General features: G+C 35.5%; 2 protein-coding genes and 1 pseudogene across 2 annotated transcripts; all 3 read left to right on the forward strand.

Moving 5' to 3' along the window:
* Positions 1 to 8,277: 8,277 nt before the first annotated feature.
* LOC131170629 (E3 ubiquitin ligase PQT3-like) lies at positions 8,278 to 10,116 on the forward strand. Its single transcript, XM_058130127.1, has one exon. The coding sequence runs from the start codon at positions 8,278 to 8,280 to the stop codon at positions 10,114 to 10,116; it is 1,839 nt and encodes a 612-aa protein (XP_057986110.1).
* An 8,181-nt stretch (positions 10,117 to 18,297) lies between these two features.
* On the forward strand, positions 18,298 to 20,136 carry LOC131170630 (E3 ubiquitin ligase PQT3-like; annotated as a pseudogene).
* Positions 20,137 to 23,440: 3,304 nt separating this feature from the next.
* On the forward strand, positions 23,441 to 25,565 carry LOC131170556 (E3 ubiquitin ligase PQT3-like). Its single transcript, XM_058129793.1, has one exon. It carries the CDS (start codon positions 23,553 to 23,555, stop codon positions 25,377 to 25,379), a length of 1,827 nt encoding a protein of 608 aa, XP_057985776.1. The 5' UTR covers positions 23,441 to 23,552; the 3' UTR covers positions 25,380 to 25,565.
* The last annotated feature ends 350 nt before the right edge of the window (positions 25,566 to 25,915 follow it).

The raw sequence follows: 25,915 nt of genomic DNA on the forward strand, positions 1-25,915 counted from the left end.
AAGAAGTTATCTGCTCTAGAAGAGAGATTAAGAGCAATAAAAGGACTAAATATGTACGGTTCAGTAGATGTATCATCGCTGAGGCTGGTACCAGATGTGGTAATGCCACCCAAATTCAAGGTCCTGGACTTCGGCAAGTACATCGGGAACTCAGACCCTCGCATTCATCTGGCTACCTACATTGCCAAAATGTTTGCCCTGATAGAAGATGATAGACTCTTGGTCCACTTCTTCCACGAGAGTCTCTCCGGGGCAGCCCTGAGATGGTGTATTCAGTTAGACAGGAGCAAACTGCGCTCCTGGAAAGATTTGGCCGACGCCTTCCTGAAACAGTACAAATTTAACTGTGACGTCGCCCCCACAAGGAGGGACCTCCAAAATCTGGTGCAGAGAGACAGGGAAAGTTTCAAGGAGTATGCCTAGAGGTGGAGAGAAAAGGTAGCAGAGGTGTATCCTCTGGTTACTGATAATGAACTCTGCTCCTTGTTCATTGAGACGTTGAAAGCTCCATATTTCAATCTGATGATTGGAAACACCTCCAATAGCTTCTCAGACATCATTCAGGCTGGCGAGAGAATCGAAGCTAACCTCAGGTTAGGACGATTGCAGGAGGTGACTGAGAACCCTGCCAAGAAGACTGCCAGTTTTGGCAAAAAGAAAGAAGGTGATGTGCACTCCATCACCCGACAAAACCAATCCCCATTTCCTCAAAATAATTACCGGCCATATCTTCCTTCTCATGGCCCGACAATTGCAAACATTTCACCCCCTTTCCCAAATTATCCTCATCCGCGCCCACAGTATCCACCACCAACAACTTACCAACCTAGACCACCTCCTCAACCTATCCAATCAAGACCACCTCAAAATAATCCTAGACCACAAAGAAATCCGGATCCACCTCTTCCCCTCCCACTCAGCAAAATATATCGATACCTCGTCGGTATAAATCAAATAGTGCCAATCCTCCTTGATCCAATTCAGCCACCATACCCTGGGTGGTATGATGCTAGTGCCTGATGTGAGTATCATGGAGGGGCACTCGGGCACTCAACTGACAATTGCGGGGCCCTTAGAGGAAGAGTGCAAGCCCTGATTAGAAATGGTTGGTTGAAGATCGAAGGGAATGGCTCCCTCCCAACGTCACTTCAAACCCTCTGCCCAATCATGGTATAAGCAGTGGTGTAAACGTGGTAGAGTCCGGCGATGAGAAGTTAATTGCGGAGATAGATCAACTGATTCCTCACTTTGAGGAAATTTTCTTTATGTCAGTGAGGGAAGGTTACCTTTACCCTCAAGCATTAGGATCAAAAAGGAATACGGGATGTCCCTACTATGGGGAGGCAGCTGATCATGAGCTTTGAGACTGTGAGGGATTCCGGCAAGAGGTTTAAAACTTGCTGTTCCTCAAAATTTTAAGATGCTAAAAAAGATCGAAAGTGGAAGGCGAAGTAAATACCGCCAGATTTGGCCAGAATGCCTCAACCCCCAATCCTAGATTAACCTTCTCTGCCCCCAACACCCGAACACCACCACCACTAGTAACAGTCATCCGAACCCCTCCTCAGCTCCCGATCACAAATACTCATGCTATGCCTTGGAACTATAATTTTCAAGTCTTCACTCAAGAAGCATCCAGCAGCACAACAACTCCTAGTCTTACTTATACTCCACCCATGACACTTCCTAAGCCGTGATTAGCTCCCCATGAGCATTTCAGAATGACCTATACCGGACCCTCTGGCAATGCTACTCCCCAACCAAACCCCAAACTTGTCACAACCAGTAACACCTCCCTACCTGAGCAAGAGGTAGAATTCATAATCCGAAGTGGGAGATGTTTACGGGAATGAAGAGAAGGAAAAGAAGAAGGGGAAAGTAAAAATGGAAGAGATGCAGGAAAACACGGAAGAAGAGGTTGAGAAAGTCGAGAAATGAGAACCTGCTGAATCGAGTAGAGAAGACGAGCTCTTGCTTCAGATAATGAAGCAAAGTGAATATGACGTGGTTGAGCAACTAAGGAAGATGCCTGCACGGATTTCGTTGCTGTCATTGATCTTAAGTTTAGAGGTGCATCGCCAAGCCCTGCAGAAGATTCTGGACCAAGCCTTTGTAAATCCCGATATCACACCGAGGCAATTCGAGAAGATAGTCGGATAAATTCAGGCATCTAGTTTTATCACCTTCTCAGAAGAGGAGATAGACCCGGCTAGCTTAAGGCATACCAAGGCTTTACATGTGACAGTAAAATACAAAGGCTGCATAATTGCTAAAGTCCTCATAGACAACGGATCTGCGCTTAACGTCTTGCCCAATGCCACTTTGGCAAGGCTGCCTGTCGACCGATCAAACATGCATCAAAGTACCATGGTAGTAAGAGCCTTTGACGGCACAAGGAGGAAAGTACTGGGAGACATTGACTTGCCGCTTCAAATCGGGGCATGCACTTTCAACGTCACATTCCAAGTAATGGATATTGAAACTGCATACACCATGCTGCTAGGGAGGCCTTGGATCCATTCAGCAAATGCTATACCTTTGACCTTGCATTAGAAAATTAAATACATCATGGACGGCAGAATCATCACTATGAAGGGAGAGGAAGCCATGTTGGTTACCAAGCCGCAATCACTTCCTTATGTGGAAGCAACAGAAGAGTCCTTGGAAAGTTCTTTCCAGGCTCTAGAGTTGCAAGAAACTATCCTGAGGGATGAAGGGGCCACAACTATGGTTGCAAAGGTGATGCTTAAGAGTGGATATGAGATAGGCAAGGGGCTGGGCGCCACATTACAGGGGATTGTTGAACCCATACCGGCTATCCAGAAGGTTGGCCGTTTTGGCCTAAGATTTGAGGAAGATGCCCTTATGGATGGGCGATTTTGGAAGAGGAACCTCCTTCGGGATCAGAGATTTGACCAGAAAGTTGGGAAAATAAAGGTTGTCCCAAAGATCATAGACATCTTCACCAAGTCGATCATTGAAAATCCAAAGGAAGCTGAAGAATCTCCCGACGAACCATCCATTGATGTCATCCATCTCGATTCCTTATATGAAGCCCTGATCTCGCCAATGGCTGAAGGGCAAGAATTGGAAAACTGGACAACAGAGGACATTCCTGTACTCAATCTCAAGTAAAATACCTCTGGTTATCTACACTTGATCATTTTGTCCATGGTGACAAGTGTAATGCTGTAAATGGACCCTTTTTTTATGATACAAATATTAATGAATTAATAACGCATTTTACATCCGATTCTCTTTTCCTTTTTCTCTTGAAATCCATTCTTATAATATATTCCACTTTCGTTTCTTCAAGACCATTCATCAATTAACGCCTAATAATTCAATAGACTCAGAAATTCCTCTGGTTAATTTTGAAATCCCCATAACTGCCATTACTTCAAGTGACTCTGAAGAGGAACTTGCAGAAGAAAGGGGTGAAAGAGATGAACCTTCCCTAGTGCCTTGTGGGGACGAAACGCACACCATCAATCTAGGCACAGAAGAAATAAAAAGGGAACTTAAGATTGTGGGGAGTGAGGAATTAGAACATATGATCAGTTTGCTTAAAGAATTCTTAGATGTGTTTTCATGGAGTTACGACGATATGCCTGGGTTAGATCCTCAGATAGTGACACACAAGATTCCCCTGATTCCTGGGACAATTCCAGTAAAGCAGAAGCTAAGAAGAATGAACCCTGACACGCTAATCAAAGTTAGGGATGAAGTCAAAAAGCAGTATGATACTGGGTTTTTGTAAGTAGTCAAATATCCCCAATGGATAGCTAATGTTGTCCTGGTAATGAAGAAGGACGGGAGAATTAGGGTGTGTATTGATTACAGGGATCTCAATACAGCAAGCTTGAAGGATGATTTCCCTCTCTCACACATAGACGTGCTAGTAGACAATGCTGCGAGATTGGGCAGATGTTCGTATATTGATGGAGCATCCGGGTACAATCAAATCCCCATGGATGAACAAGACAAGGAGAAAACTGCTTTTATCACTCAGTGAGGGGTATTCTGTTATCGGGTCATGCCATTTGGCTTAAAGAATGCTGGCGCTACCTACCAACGCACTATGGTCACATTATTCCACGATATGATGCACAAAGAGGTAGAAGTGTATGTGGATGACATGATCATCAAATCCAGGGAGGGAGAAAGCCATGTACAGGTGCTGAGGAAAGTATTCGAAAGACTCAGAAAGTATCAGCTGAAGTTGAACCCAGCCAAATGTGTGTTCGGAGCTAGATCTAGAAAGCTGTTGGGATTCATAGTGAGTGAGAAGGGAATAGAAGTAGATCCAGACAAGGTTTGAGCCATTCAAGAAATGTCATCCCCAAAAATAGAGATTGAGGTGCGCAGTTTCCTGGGGAAGCTGAACTACATTTCAAGATTTATTCATTCAAGACCCCACCAGCTTGGACAAATCGAGCAACTGAAAATGCCAAATCTTCAGCAATGCTATATGGGTTTTTCCTACCCTAGGCCTTGAACCTACAAGGACATACAAAAAATGCAGATTCTATGTATTTCAATCAGGTCAACTAAAAGAAACAATGTTATTTCAGCAAAAAAAAGCTAAAGCCTCATCAATCTTTTACTAACTTGAATTCTTTTTCTATTCAACTTCTTAGAAAATGTGAGAAATTAAAAGAAAATAAGTAAAACAAAAAAAAAAAGCTAATGTTAAAGAAATGGTATGCTTGTAATGAAGATAATGACTACAGAGATGAGTTTAATGAGCCCTCAACTCAAGCATGCCATCTTCACTCCTATAAAGGGTTGCTGAATTTCGAAAATTCTGTGCCATAGTTGAGATCATTAGTAATTTTTTGCAAAATTTATAAGATTGTTGTTGACATAGTACGTATAAAAATCCAATCCAGAAGGAAAAGTATTTGGATCTTCAAATTCAAATTAGATTCAAATTTCATTAAGACATAGGACGCTTAGTTAGGGCATAATATTTTTGGATAAGACATAAGGTGCTCAGTCAAGACATGGTATTTTTGGATAAAACACAGGTGTTTAGTCGAGACGCAATATGTTTAGAAAGGAAGCAAGAAGTTTGGATGGAATGCAGGATGCTCAGACAAGGCAAGGTATTCGGGAAGTTTAGAAGTAAGATGCACGCTGGTAAAATGAGTTGGTTTTCATTGAAAATGTCACAACAGTGCGGGTGAAATTTCTGTAATATACAGAAGAAAATGATTGGATATGAGTTAGCAAATCCAGAATAAGGCAAAACAGGCACCATACCCAATACTATAAATATGGCTCATTGCACTTTCTAACGTACGCAATTATATTATATTATTACTTTTTAGTATTTACTCCTTTTTTGGCGTTTACTGACTTGATCGTCAAAGTGGCCCTGCTTAGACCACCGACCTCACATCTTTTCAACACCAAGACCATTCACTTACTCAGGAATTTTAGGCAATATCAGTTGTATTTGTGTATCTTCTTCACGTTGTTTCACTAACAAAAAATAATATTATTTTAAGTTTTTTTTTTCATCCAGAAAGTTACCCAGTAGTATTTGGATCGATGGAAACGAAGAGAATAAAAAAAAAAAAAAAAGAATTGATATCTCTAAATTTGTTATCCAATCACGGGATGAGTTCTTGAAAATGATCACCATTTTCCAGAATGCTAGTAGAAAAGAAAGAAGACTTTTTTTTTTCCTCCTTGGATTGAGAGGTGAGAAAGATAATTGGATTGAATGGAAAATTTTAAGTCACAAATTATTAATTTTGCAAATTAAGGTCTATATTTAATTATTTGTTTATGCATAAGAGTGGGAGAGGGGTAAATTTTCTGTGCATGAAATTTAACTCCAAATGTAAATTATGTAGAATTTAATTAATGTATTTCATATTTTAATTTTTTTGTATCAAATATATAATTTCATTTACAAATGAAATTTCATTATACAATTTAAATTCATTGATTTGAGGTACAATCTTTCTTTGTATGCTTGGATTGGAAACCTGTTCAGCCCTGAAATCCAATTCAACTTATAAGTTCTTCAATAGTATGGGTGAAAAGTTCTTAAAAAAAAAAAAAGGAAAACCTAAGTATTCCAATATATTGGTTTTACAAGGAATGGAGGACTTTAGCCATGGAGAAAAGTAATGGAACAGGGCGAAAGAGAAGTTCCTTGATTTCTGGATGGAAAGAGGTCAACCTACGTTTCTCCTCAGAGACACCAATACCATGAAGCCCAGAAGGTTCAGGGCTGAGAAAGGGATGAAACCAAACTGACTCTAAGTGGCTTCAATTTATTTTGATTCTAAGGTGATTTTGGAATGGATTCAATCTGATTTGAAGTGGTTTGAATTTCAGTTTGTAGATGGTTTGATTCAGTTTTAATTCAATTTCAAATTGATCCTGTTTAAAATAAATAAAGTTTTTTCAAATTTGATTATTTTATTTTCTATTTATATTTTTATTATGAAAAGTGAAACTCTATGCTAATCAATGACATTTTTTTAATCACAAGACATCATTCGTTTCTTACGGTTCTTTTTGCACATTGCTGCCTTCTATAACGATGATCTTAGTTGGTAAGCGTGGCAAATTTCTGTCATGAGCTGGAGAGGGTGACAAAGTATAGTACGTAGGCGAAACATATGGAGTAGAAAACAGCGTTCAGTCATCTATATCAATCATCATAATAGAAAACCTCTTCAAAAAAGATGACCCTAATTTTCTTCATTGTCAATTTTTTCTTTGCTTTCTTTCTTCTTTGCAGAAGAAGACAAATCCATCTCCACATCCTCTCCGTCCTCTTCTTTTATAGTGAACAAAACCTTTAAACGGTCAGTATAATGCATGCTGCTTTAGAATCTCGTATGCATCTGTACGTAGGCATAATTTGCAACAGTGATGACGTCGTTGCTATTGCTATTTCTGCATCAACTTTGACGCGAGAGCTCTGATTCTGGATTGGATAGAATGACTCATCGCTTAACTTTCTTTTTTCTTTCTTATGCATATTTCATTGCATTAAACACCCAATGGGCTAGATACACAGATAAAGGCTTACAGCCAGAATTAGAATAAAATAACCCCTACCCAAAACAAGGCCTAGCCCCTTGACCCAACCCATCGAATCTATAATCTTCTCCTACGTTGAAGCACATAGAGAACCACGAGTTCTCAACCATCAACCATATATGAAAAGATGACTATTTGAATAATTTATCAAGATTATCGATAAGTGGTCTAAAATTAGAATCAAAGGAAGATTGAGTTTCTCTATTTTTGTGAAAATTAAAAATTACAGATAATAGAAAAAAATTAATTAGTTTTTTAAGAAAATGAATATTGAGATAGATAAAAATTTGAGAGACTGGAAAATTATAGAGATGAAAATATTAGAAAGGTGAGAAATGGGAGAAAAATCATAGATTTGAAAATTAAGAGAGATGAAAATATTTGAGATAAAAATAATTTAAATTATTTAAAATGTTTGATATTTATAAAAAAATATATATTTCTAAAATATCCTTAAAAAACAAAGAAACAAAATCCCTAAAGATTTAAATAAATAGACACCAAGTTTAGGGATGGCAATGGGTAAGACACTTTACCTAAACCCAAATTCGATTAATATTTTCAAAACTTAAACCTGTCTCAAACCTAATTAAAATTTATTCTCAATTATTCGAATCCGTCCGAACTCGATTATTATTACCCGAAAAATATTAGAACCCATTTAATTTTATATTTTTTAATTAAAAATCTACATAAAAAATATTTTTATTAATAATTCATATTTTAAAAATTTAATAATTCTATAAAATATTTTAATTTCATCTTATATAAAATTAAATATATAAAAATTTATAAATATTATTATAAAAATATATATTTTATATTTAATTAAATATTTATATAAACGAATTTGAATAACATATATCTAACATGTAAAATTTAAATCTATATATCTAACATGTAAAATTTAAATCTATCATAAATATTAAATTTTAAGTATAAGCTCATCCTAAATTTAATTATATGCTATCTAAACTCATATTAAATATTAACAAAACTTCCTACGCGTCTGTGGCTATGCGTGCACCTCAAGCAGTTACGCGTCTATGGCTATGCCTGCAGATTGGCGTACAAAAATTTCTATTTCACTGGGCAATTCACAATTCGATCGCATGTTGATTATACTTTTTCATCCTCTTGTATACGAGTGAAATAGCAATTTCTCTCTCTCATATTAAAGTTTGTATTCGTTCGTTACTATTCAATTCGATGCCGATATATTTTAAATTTTTCAGTGCCAAAGAGTATGATTCCATCTCTGTGGATGGCTCTGTTATTTCTGTTGATGCATTGAAAAGGAAAATTTTTGAATATAAGTATAAATCTAATATGAAGTCTCATTCTAATGGTCTATGTTTTGGTACTGATTTGGACCTTGTGGTCATTAATGCCCAGACCAACGATTGTTATGTTGATGATATGTTGATTCCTAACAATACTCGTGTCTTGATTCGCCGTATTCCTGGAACGAGGCGTGGCAAGCCCGTAGACACTGCAACTATTGTTGTTATTGAAAAGCAACAGCCACTTAGTTCCTCTTATCGCACCGGTTCATCCAATACTGAAACTGTTGTAACTGCTTCATCCAGAAGCACCTCCGTAAATGCTGGTGTTAGTTCTGTGTCTGCAAGTACTATTACTAGTTTGTCCTCAACAAAATGCAGTGGAGACGCAAGTTTTGGATATGATGATGGGTTTGGGGACGACGTGTTTGTGTTTCCCAGAATGAAGCCAGCTCAGTCTAGCATGACAAGTGTAGATGTGGAATCTGATGAGGACAGCAAGATTAAGGCTTTAGTCAATACTCCAGCCTTGGACTGGCAGCTTGAAGGTTCTATTGGTGTGGGTTCTAGGACCCAAGGCGTGAATGGTAGGGGTTGTGGAAGATTGGATGGCCATAGTTTTGGCGGATTGTGGAAGAAAACACCTCCAGAAGGTTATATATGTCACAGGTGTAAGGTGCCGGGACATTTTATTCAGTATTGCCCAACAAATGGAGATCCAAATTATGATTTCAAAAGAGTCAGGCCTCCTACTGGTATTCCCAAGTCGATGCTGGTGCCAAACGCAGATGGCTTTTATGTTTTGTCAAGTGGTGAAACTGCTGTTTTGCAGCCTAATGATGATGCTTTTAGGAAGGAAATTTTTGGCTGCTTCCCTTCAAAGAGATCCTGGTCTGTTAGTGATCTTCCACCAGAACTCCTCTGCCCCTTGTGCAAGCAAATAATGAAAGATGCTGTATTGACTAGCAAATGCTGTTTCAAGAGCTTTTGTGATAAATGTATTAGAGACCATCTAATCATCTCTAAGTTGAGATGTGTATGTGGAGCAGCAAACGTCCTTGCTGATTCTCTGATTCCAAACATGACACTTAGAGATACAATTAATTGCTTTGTGAAGTCTAGTTGTGGTAATAGCAGTAGCGGTGAAAATGCCAAAAGCAGCTCTTTTCGAGTTATGGATGTGGAATCGGCTCACTGTTCGCAACCTCAGATTTCTACAACAAAACTACCTGCAGGATCATTTCAGGAATCGAAGAAGACAACACTTTATAATATAGAAGACGAGGCAAATAAAAGGAAGCTTCTTGATGATCCATACCAGATTGCTAAAAAAGCTAGAACTACAAGAGCAGCTGATGTATCTGAAGCCACTATTGGGTCAACGAGAATGAAGGATACAGCATCACAAGGAAGTGTTCTGGTGGTTGAGGAAGATGTGCAGCAAGAGGTGGTTTCTAGCGATGGAGGAAAGAATAGGAATGTGGCTGAGGATGAAGTTCAGCAAAAATTGGTTTTCAGCAAGGGAGGAAAGAAAAAGAGAGGAATAAAAAATTCTGAAGATGACTCTCACAGCTTTTTGATGCCTGTTGGCTCTTATGCATATAATCCATATTGGGCTGGTGTGCAGGTGGGGATGGAAGGATACGTAGCACCTTATTATGCTGCTCGTGCAATGAATTATGGGCTGAGCCTCTTTGGGACTACATTCAATGGCATGATGAATCAAGCCTCTTTCAGTATGCAGCAAATGTGTGGCAGGCAATGAAGGTGTTGGTGCAAAGCTCGACAATGATTTTTACTGCAATCGTTCCTCTTTTCTATTTTCTTTCAGGGCTATATGTATAAATAATCAAATCCAACATTGATACAGTGATGTAGTTTGGTCCGACCTTGACTTTTACTTGTAGTTGCTGGTTTGGTATTTTAATAAAATTTCAATTTTTTCTTAGTATATTTTTTTGCTTATTTTATTTATCTGCTCTCTCAAAGAAATGTCATCTGCAAAAAGACACATTGAGGATTGTAATAAAGTGTAAGAGATAGAACAAACTTTGTAGTGTGATGAATCTTTTGGAAGTGTATTCATAAATTCATTAGTAGGATTCCATTTTGATAGTAAATTGACAGGCACGATGGTGGGCATGTGTTGTAATTGTCTCTGGATCCATGAATCTTATGGAACTCAGCTCGTGCTTTTCTTAGAGAGGAATATAAAATTTTCAGGGATAAAACAATATTAGAAAAACTATTCTTTTGGACATCTTCTTTTTACATTTCTTTATAAAGAGTCACATACACAAATTAAAATAAAGTTTAAATTAAAAATTTTATATAAATTTAATTATTAGGAGATTGGCTAAAAAGTGTGTAGTATTGAAGGTGAAGAAGCAAGAGAAAGTACCTGTGATGTGCTACAATGATAATGGGAAAAGTGGTGATATTCTTATCAACAATAATGGTGATAATAAAAGATATATTTTTTTTTCATCTTTCAGGAACTTTGATATAACATTCTTCTTTGGCATAATCTTGAGCAAACCCATCATCATTTTTGCCCTTTTCTTACAAAAAAAGAAAAAAAAAATCAGTTTATCACTGCAATCTTCTGGTATCATGGATCATCTTTTAATAGTCCAATGTTTTTATAAATTGACAAGTCTAATTATTCATCGAAACAATTTAATTAAAAAATTAGTTAAATATAACAATTTAATTAATTTGATGGTATTTCCTTAATTGGCTTTTGAGCAAAGAGCTTGGACAGCAAGCCTATTGTTAATTCCTTGAGGTTCCTGTACTAAAAATGTGGCATCAGACACAACAATACAACACTTCTCCTTTCCAAGACATTCCTGCAAAAGCACAAAAACTTTCACTTAAGGGCAAATTACTATGCAAGCAAATCAAATGCTATAAATTTATATTGGCAGAAGATTATCTCCTCCACCTTTTCCACCACATGCATAGCGTCAGAGAGCCCTTCTGGAAGGAATCGCATGGTCCCTTGGAATTTCCATGGCTAGAAGTGGAGTTCATATCAGATTGGCTTGTTCTCAGCACACTAATCACTTACAGCTCCTGCTTAGCATCCATGTTAATAAATTAATGGTAGATTTGGACAGGCATCTAAGGATATGATTGTAACAGTGATTAAAGCATGTTATCTGAATTGATAAATCTAGAAGGACATACAACTGGAAAAATGGTATAAGTTGATGATTTTTATTGTCATTAAGCCTATTTTACATATACAATAGTTTTTTTGCAATAAATGTTTGCGGAGAATAATATTCTTTTATGCTTTGGCACTAAGGTGAAATTCTCTATCGAACTCAGGGTGGCATCACCGTCATAATGTTAATTTATTAACAGGCTATAGAATTTTTTCAAGTGATTGAATGATTGGAATGAGGATTGTTGAACTCAGGACACTGCCGGAAGCTATACGAGTCTTAGCTTGAAACTTGCTAAAGAGATAATTGGCACCATAGCACAGGAGGTAGTCCTCAAAGCTAAACATCGTGATAGCGGCTCTAGATACTTGGGGAAAGTTGATGCAAGTCAAATTGGAGAATTTCATGTCACAGGATCACCTGCCAGTTATTATTCTGCTATCCAGCGCCTGCACAGTGAAAATAGATGGCAGTAAATATCGGTTTTGTTCAATTACAACCTCGTAACATGGCCTTATGTTTTTGCTCACAATAATGCCTAATTAGCACAACAAATTCTAAATCCCTCTTGTGTTTATTTATTCATTGATATTTGAGAAAAATAAGTATGTATAAGGAATCAAATAACCTTAATACATCAGTCAATAAAAGATCCTCCAGAACAAGAGGATGCAGAATCTTCAATCCAAACAATAAAGCAATCGGCAATTAGTAATAATTTTCTTTCCCAATTTGATAGATGCATGGAGTTGCTTGGTATGCCCCCACTTTGGCTGATTCAAATTCCCTGCAAGTCTTAAACTTTTATGCCATGAAATTGTTAATGGCAATATTTGATATTTTTTGCAGGCAATGCATCAATCAAGGTTTAAAATATAAATCAACATAGATTTAATTGTGAATTACCAAATTCAGCAATTGGAACCTTATAATCATATGATGCGGTTATATATGGACCTCCTGCGTTGTGTCCGAAGTTGGTTCCTCCATGATACAGAATGGAGCTTAAGAAAAACATGTCAATAAGTTAAAGCAAACATAAGTCCATTGAAAATAAACATATGAAGTCATTGCATTGCAGGGAAATGCCATATAATAGTTACTCAAGACCCCACCAGATTGGACAAATCGAGCAACTGAAAATGCCAAATCTTCAATAATGCTATATGGGTTTTTCCCACCCCAGGCCTTGAACCTACAAGGACATACAAAAAATGCAGATTCTATGTATTTCAATCAGGTCAACTAGAAGAAACAATGTTATTTCAGCAAAAAAAAGCTAAAGCCTCGTCAATCTTCTACTAACTCGAATTCTTTTTCTATTCAACTTCTTAGAAAATGCGAGAAATTAAAAGAAAAATAAGTAAAATAAAAAAAAAAGCTAATGTTAAAGAAATGGGTATGCTTGTAATGAAGATAAGGACTGCATAGATGAGTTTAATGAGCCCTCAACTCAAGCATGCCATCTTCACTCCTATAAAGGGTTGTTGAATTTCGAAAATTCTGTGCCATAGTTGAGATCATTAGTAGTTTTTGCAAAATTTATAAGATTGTTGTTGATATAGTATGTATAAAAATCCGATCCAGAAGGAAAAGTATTTGGATCATCAAATACGAATTAGATTCAAATTTCATTAAGACATAGGACGCTTAGTTAGGGCATAATATTTTTGGATAAGACATAAGGTGCTTAGTTAGGACATGGTATTTTTGGATAAAACACAGGTGTTTAGTCGAGATGCAATATGTTTAGAAAGGAAGCAAGAAGTTTGGATGGAATGCAGGATGCTCAGACAAGGCAAGGTATTCGGAAAGTTTAGAAGTCAGATGCACGCTTGTAAAATGAGCTGGGTTTTCACTGAAAATGTCACTATAGTGCAGGTGAAATTTCTGTAATATACGGAAGAAAATGATTGGATATGAGTTGGCAAATCCAGAATAAGGCAAAACAGGCACCATACTCAATACTATAAATATGGCTCATTGCACTTGCCAAGGTACACAATTATATTATATTATTTCTTTTTAGTATTTACTCCTTTTTTGGAATTTACTGACTTAATCGTCAAAGTGGCTCTGCTTAGACCACCGACCTCACCTCTTTTCAACACCAAGACCATTCACTGACCCAGGAATTCTAGGCAATATCAGTTGTATTTGTGTATCTTCTTCACGTTGTTTCACTAACAAAAAATAATATTATTTTAATTTTTTTTTTTCATCTAGAATGTTACCCAGTAGTATTTGGATCGAAGGAAACAAAGAGAAAAAAAAAAATGAATTGATATCTCTAAATTTGTTATCCTATCACGGGATGAGTTCTTGAAAATGATAACCATTTTCGAGAATGCTAGTAGCAAAGAAAGAAGACTTTTTTTTTCCTCCTTGGATTGAGAGGTGAGAAAGATAATTGGATTGAATAGAAAATTTTAAGTCACGAATTATTAATTTTGCAAATTAAGGTCTTTATTTAATTATTTATTTATGCATAAGAGTGGGAGAGGGGTAAATTATCTGTGCATGAAATTTAACTCCAAATGTAAATTATGTAGATTTTAATTATTGTATTTCATATTTTAATTTTTTGTATCAAATATATAATTTCATTTACAAATGAAATTTCATTATACATTTTAAATTCATTTATTTGAGGTACAGTCTTTCTTTGTATGCTTGGATTGGAAACCTGCTGAGCCCTGAAATCCAATTCAACTTATAAGTTCTTCAACAGTATGGGTGAAAAGTTCTTAAAAAAAAAAAAAAAAGGAACTAAGCTTTCCAATATATTGGTTTTACAAGGAATGGAGGACTTTAGCTATGGAGAAAAGTATTGTAATAGGGCTGAAGAGAAGTTCCTTGATTTCTGGATGGAAAGAGGTGGACCTATGTTTCCCCTTAGAGACATCAATAACATGCTCGGAATGTTCAGGGCCGAGAAAGGGATGAAACCAAACTGACTCTAAGTGGCTTCAATTGATTTTGATTCTAAGGTGATTTGGGAATGGATTCAATCTGATTTGAAGTGGTTTGAATTTCAGTTTATAGATGGTTTGATTCCGTTTTAATTCAATTTCAAATTGAATCAGTTTAAAACAAACCAAGGTTTTTCAAATTTGACTATTTTATTTTCTATTTATATTTTCATTATGAAGAGTGAAACTCTATGCTAATCAATGACATTTTTTAAATCATGAGACATCATTCGTTTCTAACGGTTCTTTTTACACATTATTGCCTTCTATAATGATGATTTTAGTTGGTGAGTGTGGCGAATTTCTGTCACGAGTAGGAGAGGGTGACAAAGTATAGTACGTAGGCGAAGCATATGGAGTAGAAAACAGCGTTCAGTCATCTAAGAGCGTTTAGATGTATTTGTTACACACTTGTTCCTGATGTTAAGAGGAGTAAGTTGATCACAAGGTTAAGATTGGAGTGTTTCTTAGACATGGCATCAATGTAAAGGGTTATAGAGTGTTCAATATGCAAACTGAGAAAGTGATTATCAGCAGAAATATCAAATTTAATGAATTTGCATCTTGATATTGGGATAAAAATGAAGTTATGACTACTAGCAATGATTTAAGTAGTGGAAACATGCCTCAAGAACAAGATGCAACTCTTTTGGAAGATGAAGTTGATGTTGGAAGTGATTTAGGAAATGATTTTTGTTCTTTGCTACATTGTAGGTGAAATTTCTGTAATATACCAAAGAAAATGATTGGATGTGAGTTGGCAAATCTTGAATTGGTAGAACAGGCACCATACTCAATACTATAAATATGGCTCATTGCACTAGCCAAGGTATGCAATTCTATTATATTATTACTTTTCAGTATTTGCTATTTCTTTGGCATTTACTGACTTGAGCATCGAAATGGCCCTGCTTAGGCTACCGACCTTACCTCTTTTCAACACTAAGACCATTCACTGACTCAAGAATTTCAGGCAACATTAGTTATATTTATGTATCTTTTTCCCATTGTTTCAGTAACAAAAAAATCTATTTTTAAACCTTTTTTTCCTCCAAAAAGTTACCCAGTAGTGTTTGGATCGATGGAAACAAAGAGACAAAAAAAAAAAAAAAAGAATTGATATCTCTAAATTTGTTATCCTGTCACGGGATGAGTTCTTGAAAATGATCACCATTTTTGAGAATGCTAGTAGAAAAGAAAGAAGCCTTTTTTTTTTTTCCCTCCTTGGATTGAGAGGTGAGAAAGATAATTGGATTGAATGGAAAATTTTAAGTCACGAATTGTTAATTTTGCAAATTAAGGTCTATATTTAATTATTTATTTATGCATAAGAGTGGGAGAGGGGTAAATTATCTATGTATGAAATTTAACTCCAAATGCAAATTATGTAGAATTTAATTATTGTATTTCATATTTTAATTTTTTTGTATCAAATATATAATTTCATTTACATATGAAATTTCATTGTGCATTTTAAATTCATTGATTTGAGGTACAATCCTTCTTTGGATGCTTGGATTGGAAACCTGCCGAGCCTTGAAACCCACTTCAACTTATAAGTTCTTCAATAGTATGGGTGAAAAGTTCTTAAAAAAAAAAAAAGACTTAACCAATCCAATATATTGGTTTTACAAGGAATGGAGGACTTTAGCTATGGAGAAAAGTATTGTAATACGGCTGAAGAGAAGTTCCTTGATTTTTGGATGGAAAGAGGTGGACCTATGTTTCCCCTTAGAGACATCAATAACATGCCCGGAAGGTTCAGGGCTGAGAAAGGGATGAAACCAAACTGACTCTAAGTGGCTTCAATTGATTTTGATTCTAAGGTGATTTGGGAATGGATTCAATCTGATTTGAAGTGGTTTGAATTTCAGTTTATAGATGATTTGATTCAGTTTTAATTTAATTTCAAATTGATCCAGTTTAAAATAAATCAATTTTTTTCAAATTTGATTATTTTATTTTCTATTTATATTTTCATTATGAAGAGTGAAACTCTATGCTAATCAATGACATTTTTTAAATCACGAGACATCATTCGTTTCTTACGTTCTTTTTACACATTATTACCTTCTATAACGATGATTTTAGTTGGTGAGTGTGGCGAATTTCTGTCACGAGCAGGAGAGGGTGACAAAGTATAGTACGTAGGCGAAGCATATGGAGTAGAAAACAGCGTTCAGTCATCTATATCAATCATCATAATAGAAAACCTCTTCCAAAAAGATGACCCTGATTTTCTTCATTGTCATTTTTTTCTTTGCTTTCTTTCTTCTTTGCAGAAGAAGACAAATCCATCTCCATATCCTCTCCGTCCTCTTCTTTTATAGTGAACAAAACCTTTATAATGCATGCTGCTTTAGAATCTCGTTTACATCTGTACGTAGGCATAATTTGCAAGAGTGATGACGTCGTTGCTGTTGCTATTTCTGCATCAACTTTGATGCGAGAGCTCTGATTCTGGATTGGATAGAATGACTCATCACTTAACTTTCTTTTTTCTTTCTCATGCATATTTCATTGCATTAAACACCCAGTGGGCTAGATACACAGATAAAGGCTTACAGCCAGAATTAGAACAAAATAACCCCTACTCAAAACAAGGCCTAGCCCTTGACCCAACCCATCGAATCTATAATCTTCTCCTATGTTGAAGCACATAGAAAACCACGAGTTCTCAACCATCAACCATATATGAAAAGATGACTATTTAAATAATTTATCAAGATTATCGATAAGTGGTCTAAAATTAGAATTAAAGAAAGATTGAGTTTCTCTAATTTTCCTTATTTTCGCTTTGCATTTTTATTGTGAAAATTAAAAATTACAGATAATAGAAAAAAATTAATTAGTTTTTTAAGAAAATGAATATTGAGATAGATAAAAATTTGAGAGACTGAAAAATTATAGAGATGAAAATATTAGAAAGGTGAGAAATGAGAGAAAAAATCCTAGATTTGAAAAATTAGAGAGATGAAAATATTTGAGATAAAAATAATTTAAATTATTTAAAATGTTTGATATTTATAAAAAAAAATATTTCTAAAATATCCTTAAAAAACAAAGAAAAAAAATCCCTAAAGATTTAAAGAAATAGACACCAAGTTGAGGGATGGCAATGGGTAAGACACTCTATCTAAACCCAAATTCGATTAATATTTTCGAAATTTGAATCTATTTCAAACCTGATTAAAATTTATTCTCAATTATTCGAATCCGTCCGAACTCAATCATTATTACTAGAAAAATATTAGAACCCATTTAATTTTATATTTTTTAATTAAAAATCTACATAAAAAATATTTTTATTAATAATTCATATTCTAAAAATTTAATAATTCTATAAAATATTTCAATTTCATCTTATATAAAATAAAATATACAAAAATTTATAAATATTATTATAAAAATATATATATTTTATATTTAATTAAATATTTATATAAACGAATTTATTCTATATATCTAATATGTAAAATTTAAATCTATTATAAATATTAAATTTTAAACCTAAACTCATCCTATTAGATTAAGAATAATTAAATATTCACAAAAACACCAAGTCCAATTGGATTTGGGATTAATAAAACTTCCTACGCATCTGTGGCTTTGCGTACACCTCAAGCAGTTACGCGTCTATGGCTATGCCTGCAGATTGGCGTACAAAAATTTCTGTTTCACTGGGCAATTCATAATTCGATCGCATGTTGATTATACTTTTTGATCCTCTTGTATACGAGTGAAATAGCAATTTCTCTCTCTCATATTAAAGTTTGTATTCGTTAGTTACCATTCAATTCGATGCCGATATATTTTAAATTTTTCAGTGCCAAAAAGTATGATTCCATCTCTGTGGATGGCTCTGTTATTTCTGTTGATGCTTTGAAAAGGAAAATTTTTGAATATAAGTATAAATCTAATATGAAGTCTCATTCTAATGGTCTATGTTTTGGCACTGATTTGGACCTTGTGGTCATTAATGCCCAGACCAACGATTGTTATGTTGATGATATGTTGATTCCTAGCAATACTCGTGTCTTGATGCGCCGTATTCCTGGAACGAGGCGTGGCAAGCCCATAGACACTGCAACTATTGTTGTTATTGAAAAGCAACAGCCACTTAGTTCCTCTTATCGCACTGGTTCATCCAATACCGAAACTGCTGTTACTGCTTCATCCAGAAGCACCTCCGTAAATGCTGGTGTTAGTTCTGTGTCTGCAAGTACTATTACTAGTTTGTCCTCAACAAAATGCAGTGGAGACGCAAGTTTTGGATATGATGATGGGTTTGGGGACGACGTGTTTGTGTTTCCCAGAATGAAGCCAACTCAGTCTAGCATGACAAGTGTAGATGTGGAATCTGATGAGGACAGCAAGATTAAGGCTTTAGTCAATACTCCAGCCTTGGACTGGCGGCTTGAAGGTTCTATTGGTGTGGGATCTAGGACCCAAGGCCTGAATGGTAGGGGTTGTGGAGGAATGGATGGCCATAGATTTGGTGGATTGTGGAAGAAAACACCTCCAGAAGGTTATATATGTCACAGGTGTAAGGCGCCGGTTCATTTTATTCAGTATTGCCCAACAAATGGAGATCCAAATTATGATTTCAAAAGAGTAAGGCCTCCTACTGGTATTCCCAAGTCGAAGCTGGTGCCAAACGCAGATGGCTTTTATGTTTTGTCAAGTGGTGAAACTGCTGTTTTGCAGCCTAATGATGATGCTTTTAGGAAGGAAATTTTTGGCTGCTTCCCTTCAAAGAGATCCTGGTCTGTTAATGATCTTCCACCAGAACTCCTCTGCCCCTTGTGCAAGCAAATAATGAAAGATGCTGTATTGACTAGCAAATGCTGTTTCAAGAGCTTTTGTGATAAATGTATTAGAGACCATCTAATCATCTCTGAGTTGAAATGTGTATGTGGAGCAGCAAACGTCCTTGCTGATTCTCTGATTCCAAACATGACACTTAGAGATGCAATTAATTGCTTTGTGAAGTCTAGTTGTGGTAATAGCAATAGCGGTGAAAATGCCAAAAGCAACTCTTTTCGAGTTGTGGATGTGGAATCGGCTCACTGTTCGCAACCTCAGATTTCTACAACAAAACTACCTGCAGGATCATTTCAGGAATCGAAGAAGACAACACTATAAAATATAGAAGACGAGGCAAATAAAAGGAAGCTTCTTGATGATCCATACCAGATTGCTAAAAAAGCTAGAACTACAAGAGCAGCTGATGTATCTGAAGCCACTATTGGGTCAACGAGAATGAAGGATACAGCATCACAAGGAAGTGTTCTGGTGGTTGAGGAAGAAGTGCAGGAAGAGGTGGTTTCTAGCGAGGGAGGAAAGAATAGGAAAGTGACTGAGGATGAAGTTCAGCAAAACTTGGTTTTCAGCAAGGAAGGAAAGAAAAAGAGAGGAATAAAAAATTCTCAAGATGACTCTCACAGCTTTTTGATGCCTGTTGGCTCTTATGCATATAATCCATATTGGGCTGGTTTGCAGGTGGGGATGGAAGGATACGTAGCACCTTATTATGCTGCTCGTGCAATGAATTATGGGCTGAGCCTCTTTGGGACAACATTCAATGGCATGATGAATCAAGCCTCTTTCAGTATGCAGCAAATGTGTGGCAGGCAATGAAGCTGTTGGTGCAAAGCTCGACAATGATTTTAACTGCAATCGTTCCTCTTTTCTATTTTCTTTCAGGGCTATATGCATAAATAATCAAATCCAACACTGATACAGTGATGTAGTTTGGTCTGACCTTGAGTTTTACTTGTAGTTGCTAGTTTGGTATTTTAATAAAATTTCAATTTTTTCTTAGCATATTTTTCGCTTATTTTATTTATCTACTCTTTTAAAGAAATGTCATCCGCAAAAAGACACATTGAGAATTGTAATGAAGCCTAAGAGATAGAACAAACTTTGTAGTGTGATGAATCTTTTGGAAGTGTATTCATAAGTCCATTAGTAGGATTCCATTTTGATAGTAAATTGACAAGCAAGATGGTGGGCATGTGTTGTAATTGTCTCTGGATCCATGAATCTTATGAAACTCAGCTCGTGCTTTTCTTAGAGAGGAATATAAAATTTTCAGGAATAAAATAATATTGGAAAAACTATTGTTTTGGACATCTTCTTTTTACATTTCTTTATAAAGAGTCACATACACAAATTAAAATAAAGTTTAATTTAAAAATTTTATATAAATTTAATTATTAGGAGATTGGCTAAAAAGTGTGTAGTATTGAAGGTGAAGAAGCAAGAGAAAGTACCTGTGATGTGCTACAATGATAATTGGGAAAGTGATGATGTTCTTATCAACAATAATGGTGATAATAAAATATATATTTTTTTCATCTTTCAGGAACTTTGATATAACATTCTTCTTTCGCATAATCTTGAGCAAACCCATAATCATTTTTGCCCTTTTCTTGCAAAAAAAAAAAAAAAAAAATCAGTTTATCACTGCAATCTTCTGGTATCATGGATCATCTTTTAATAGTCCAATGTTTTTATAATTGACAAGTCTAATTATTCATCGAAACAATTTAATTAAAAAATTGGTTAAATATAATAATTCAATTAATTTGATGGTATTTCCTTAATTGGCTTTTGAGCAAAGAGCTTGGATAGCTAGCCTATTGTTAATTCCTTGAGGTTCCTGTACTAAAAATGTGGCATCAAACACAACAATACAACACTTCTCTTTCCCAAGACATTCCTGCAAAAGCACAAAAACTTTCAATTAACTACAAATTACTATGCAAGCAAATCAAATGTAATAAATTTAAATTGGCAGAAGATTATCTCCTCCACCTTTTCCACCACATGCATTAGCGTTAGAGAGCCCTTCTGGAAGGAGCCGCATGGTCCCTTTGAATTTCCATGGCTAGAAGTGGAGTTCATATCAGATTGGCTTCTTCTCAGCACACTAATCACTTACAGCTCCTGCTTAGCATCCATGTTAATAAATTAATGATAGATTTAGACAGGCATCTAAGGATATGATTGTAATAGTGATTAAAGCATGTTATCTGAATTGATAAAACTAGAGGGGTATACAACTGAAAAAATGGTATAAGTTGATGATTTTTATTGTCATTAAGCCTATTTTATATATACAATAGTTTTTCTGCAATAAATGTTTGCGAAAATTAATATTCTTTTATGCTTTGGTACTAAGGTGAAATTCTCTATCGAACTCAGGGTGGCATCACCGTCATAATGTTAATTTATTGACAGGCTATAGATTTTTTTCAAGTGATTGAATGATTGGAATGAGGATTGTTGAACTCAGGACACTGCTGGAAGCTATACGAGTCTCAGCTTGAAACTTGCTAATGAGATAATTGGCACCATAGCATAGGAGGTAGTCCTTAAAGCTAAATATCGTGATAGCGGCTCTAGATACTTGGGGAAAGTTGATCTAAGTCAAATTGGAGAATTTCATGTCACAGGATCACCTGCCAGTTATTATTCTGCTATCCAGCGCCTGCACAGTGAAAATAGTATAGTACTAGGCGAAGCATATGGAGTAGAAAACAGCGTTCAGTCATCTATATCAATCATCATAATAGAAAACCTTTTCCAAAAAGATGACCCTGATTTGTAAGAGTGATGACGTCGTTGCTGTTGCTATTTCTGCATCAACTTTGATGCGAGAGCTCTGATTCTGGATTGGATAGAATGACTCATCACTTAACTTTCTTTTTTCTTTCTTATGCATATTTCATTGCATTAAACACCCAATGGGTTAGATACACAGATAAAGGCTTACAGCCAGAATTAGAATAAAGTAACCGCTACCCAAAACAAGGCCTAGCCTCTTGACCCAACCCATCGAATCTATAATCTTCTCCTACGTTGAAGCACATAGAGAACCACGAGTTCTCAACCATCAACCATATATGAAAAGGTGACTATTTGAATAATTTATCAAGATTATCGATAAGTGGTCTAAAATTAGAATTAAAGGAAGATTGAGTTTCTCTAATTTATCCTTATTTTGCTTTCCATTTTTATTGTGAAAATTAAAAATTTACAGATAATAGAAAAAAATTAATTAGTTTTTTAAGAAAATGAATATTGAGATAGATAAAATTTTGAGCCACTGGAAAATTATAGAGATGAAAATATTAGAAAGGTGAGAAATGAGAGAAAAATCCTAGATTTGAAAATTAAGAGAGATGAAAATATTTGAGATAAAAGAAAGAATAATTTAAATTATTTAAAATGTTTGATATTTATAAAAAATATATATTTCTAGAATATCTTTAAAAAACAAAGAAACGAAATCCCTAAAAATTTAAAGGAATAGACATCAAGTGTAAGGATGGTAATGGGTAAGGTACCCGACCTGAATCCAAATTCGATTAATATTTTCAAAACCTGAACCAGTCTCAAACTTGATTAAAATTTATTTTCAATTATTCAAATCAGTCCGAACTCAATTATTATTACCTGAAAAATATCAGAATCCATTTAATTTTATATTTTTAATTAAAAATCTAAATAAAAAGTATTTTTATTAATAATTCATATTCTAAAAATTTAATAATTCTATAAAATATTTTAATTTCATCTTATATAAAATAAAATATATAAAAATTTATAAATATTATTATAAAAAATATATCTTTTATATTTAATTAAATATTTATATAAATGAATTTAGATAACATATATCTAACACGTAAAATTTAAATCTATTCTAAATATTAAATTTTAAGCCTAAATCCATCCTAAATTTAATTATATACTTCATAAACTCATCCTATTAGATTACCATTGATTAAATATACACAAAAACACCAAGTCCAATTGGATTTGGGATTAATAAAACTTCCTACGCGTCTATGGCTATGCTTGCACCTCAAGCAGCTACAAGTCTGTGGCTATGCCTGCAGATTGGCGTACAAAAATTTCTGTTTCACTGGGCAATTCACAATTCGATCGCATGTTGATTATACTTTTTCATCCTCTTGTATACGAGTGAAATAGCAATTTCTCTCTCTCATATTAAAGTTTGTATTCTTTCGTTACTATTCAATTCGATGCCGATATATTTTAAATTTTTCAGTGCCAAAGAGTATGATTCAATCTCTGTGGATGGCTCTGTTATTTCTGTTGATGCTTTGAAAAGGAAAATTTTTGAATATAAGTATAAATCTAATATGAAGTCTCATTCTAATGGTCTATGTTTTGGTACTGATTTGGACCTTGTGGTCATTAATGCCCAGACCAATGATTGTTATGTTGATGATATGTTGATTCCTAACAATACTCGTGTCTTGATTCGCCGTATTCCTGGAACGAGGCGTGGCAAGCCCGTAGACACTGCAACTATTGTTGTTATTGAAAAGCAACAGCCACTTAGTTCCTCTTATCGCACTGGTTCATCCAATACTGAAACTGTTGTTACTGCTTCATCCAGAAGCACCCCCGTAAATACTGGTGTTAGTTCTGTGTCTGCAAGTACTATTACTAGTTTGTCCTCAACAAAATGCAGCGGAGACGCAAGTTTTGGATATGATGATGGGTTTGGGGACGATGTGTTTGTGATTCCCAGAATGAAGCCAGCTCAGTCTAGCATGACAAGTGTAGATGTGGAATTTGATGAGGACAGCAAGATTAAGGCTTTAGTCAATACTCCAGCCTTGGACTGGCGGCTTGAAGGTTCTATTGGTGTGGGTTCTAGGACCCAAGGCGTGAATGGTAGGGGTTGCGGAAGAATGGATGGCCATAGTTTTGGTGGATTGTGGAAGAAAACACCTCCAGAAGGTTATATATGTCACAGGTGTAAGGTGCCGGGACATTTTATTCAGCATTGCCCAACAAATGGAGATCCAAATTATGATTTCAAAGGAGTAAGGCCTCCTACTGGTATTCCCAAGTCGATGCTGGTGCCAAACCCAGATGGCTCTTATGTTTTGTCAAGTGGTGCAACTGCTGTTTTGCAGCCTAATGATGATGCTTTTAAGAAGGAAATTTTTGGCTGCTTCCCTTCAAAGAGATCCTGGTCTGTTAGTGATCTTCCACCAGAACTACTCTGCCCCTTGTGCAAGCAAGTAATGAAAGATGCTGTATTGACTAGCAAATGCTGTTTCAAGAGCTTTTGTGATAAATGTATTAGAGACCATCTAATCATCTCTAAGTTGAAATGTGTATGTGGAGCAGCAAACGTCCTTGCTGATTCTCTGATTCCAAACATGACACTTAGAGATACAATTAATTGCTTTGTGGAGTCTAGTTGTGGTAATAGCAGTAGCGGTGAAAATGCAAAAAGCAACTCTTTTCGAGTTATGGATGTGGAATCGGCTCTCTGTTCGCAACCTCAGATTTCTACAAAAAAACTGCCTGCAGGATCATTTCAGGAATCGAAGAAGACAACTCTTGATAATATAGAAGACGAGGCAAATAAAAGGAAGCTTCTTGATGATCCATACCAGATTGCTAAAAAAGCTAGAACTAAAAGAGCAGCTGATGTATCTGAAGCCACTATTGGGTCAACGAGAATGAAGGATACAAGTGTTCTGGTGGTTGAGGAAGAAGTGCAGGAAGAGGTGGTTTCTCGCGAGGGAGGAAAGAACAGGAAAGTGACTGAGGATGAAGTTCAGAAAAAATTGGTTTTCAGCAGAGGAGGAAAGAAAAAGAGAGGAATAAAAAATTCTCAAGATGACTCTCACAGCTTTTTGATGCCTGTTGGCTCTTATGCATATAATCCATATTGGGCTGGTGTGCAGGCGGGGATGGAAGGATACGTAGCACCTTATTATGCTGCTGGTGCAATGAATCATGGGCTGAGCCCCTTTGGGACTACATTCAATGGCATGATGTATCAAACCTCTTTCAGTATGCAGCAAATGTGCGGCAGGCAATGAAGCTATTGGCGCAAAGCTCTACAATGATTTTAACTGCAATTGTTCCTCTTTTCTTTTTTCTTTCAGGGCTATATGTATAAATAATCAAATCCAACATTGATACAGAGATGTAGCTTGGTCTAACATTGACTTTCACTTGTAGTTGCTGATTTGGTATTTTAATAAAATTTTCATTTTTTCCTAGTACATTTTTTGCTTATTTTATTTATCTGCTCTCTCAATGAAATGACATTTGCAAAAAGACACATTGAGGATTGTAATAAAGCCTAAGAGGCTGAACAAATTTTGTAGTATGATGAATCTTTTGGAAGCGTATTCATAAGTCCATTATTAGGATTCCATTTTGATAGTAATTGACAGGCACGATGGTGGGCATATGTTGTAATTGTCTCTGGATTCGTGAATCTTATGGAACTCATCTTGTGCTTTTCTTAGAGAGGAATATAATATTCTCAGGAATAAAACAATATTGGGAAAACTATTCTTTTGGAAATCTTCGTTTTACATTTCTTTATAAAAAGTCACACACACAAATT

Source organism: Hevea brasiliensis, chromosome 11 (assembly GCF_030052815.1).
Source record: "Hevea brasiliensis isolate MT/VB/25A 57/8 chromosome 11, ASM3005281v1, whole genome shotgun sequence".
NCBI lineage: Eukaryota > Viridiplantae > Streptophyta > Magnoliopsida > Malpighiales > Euphorbiaceae > Hevea > Hevea brasiliensis.

What these genes read in the sequence shown, in the direction of transcription:
- LOC131170556 (XM_058129793.1), top strand. Translation starts at nt 23,553, where the DNA reads ATGCCGATATATTTTAAATTTTTCAGTGCCAAAGAGTATGATTCAATC.
- LOC131170629 (XM_058130127.1), top strand. Translation starts at nt 8,278, where the DNA reads ATGCCGATATATTTTAAATTTTTCAGTGCCAAAGAGTATGATTCCATC.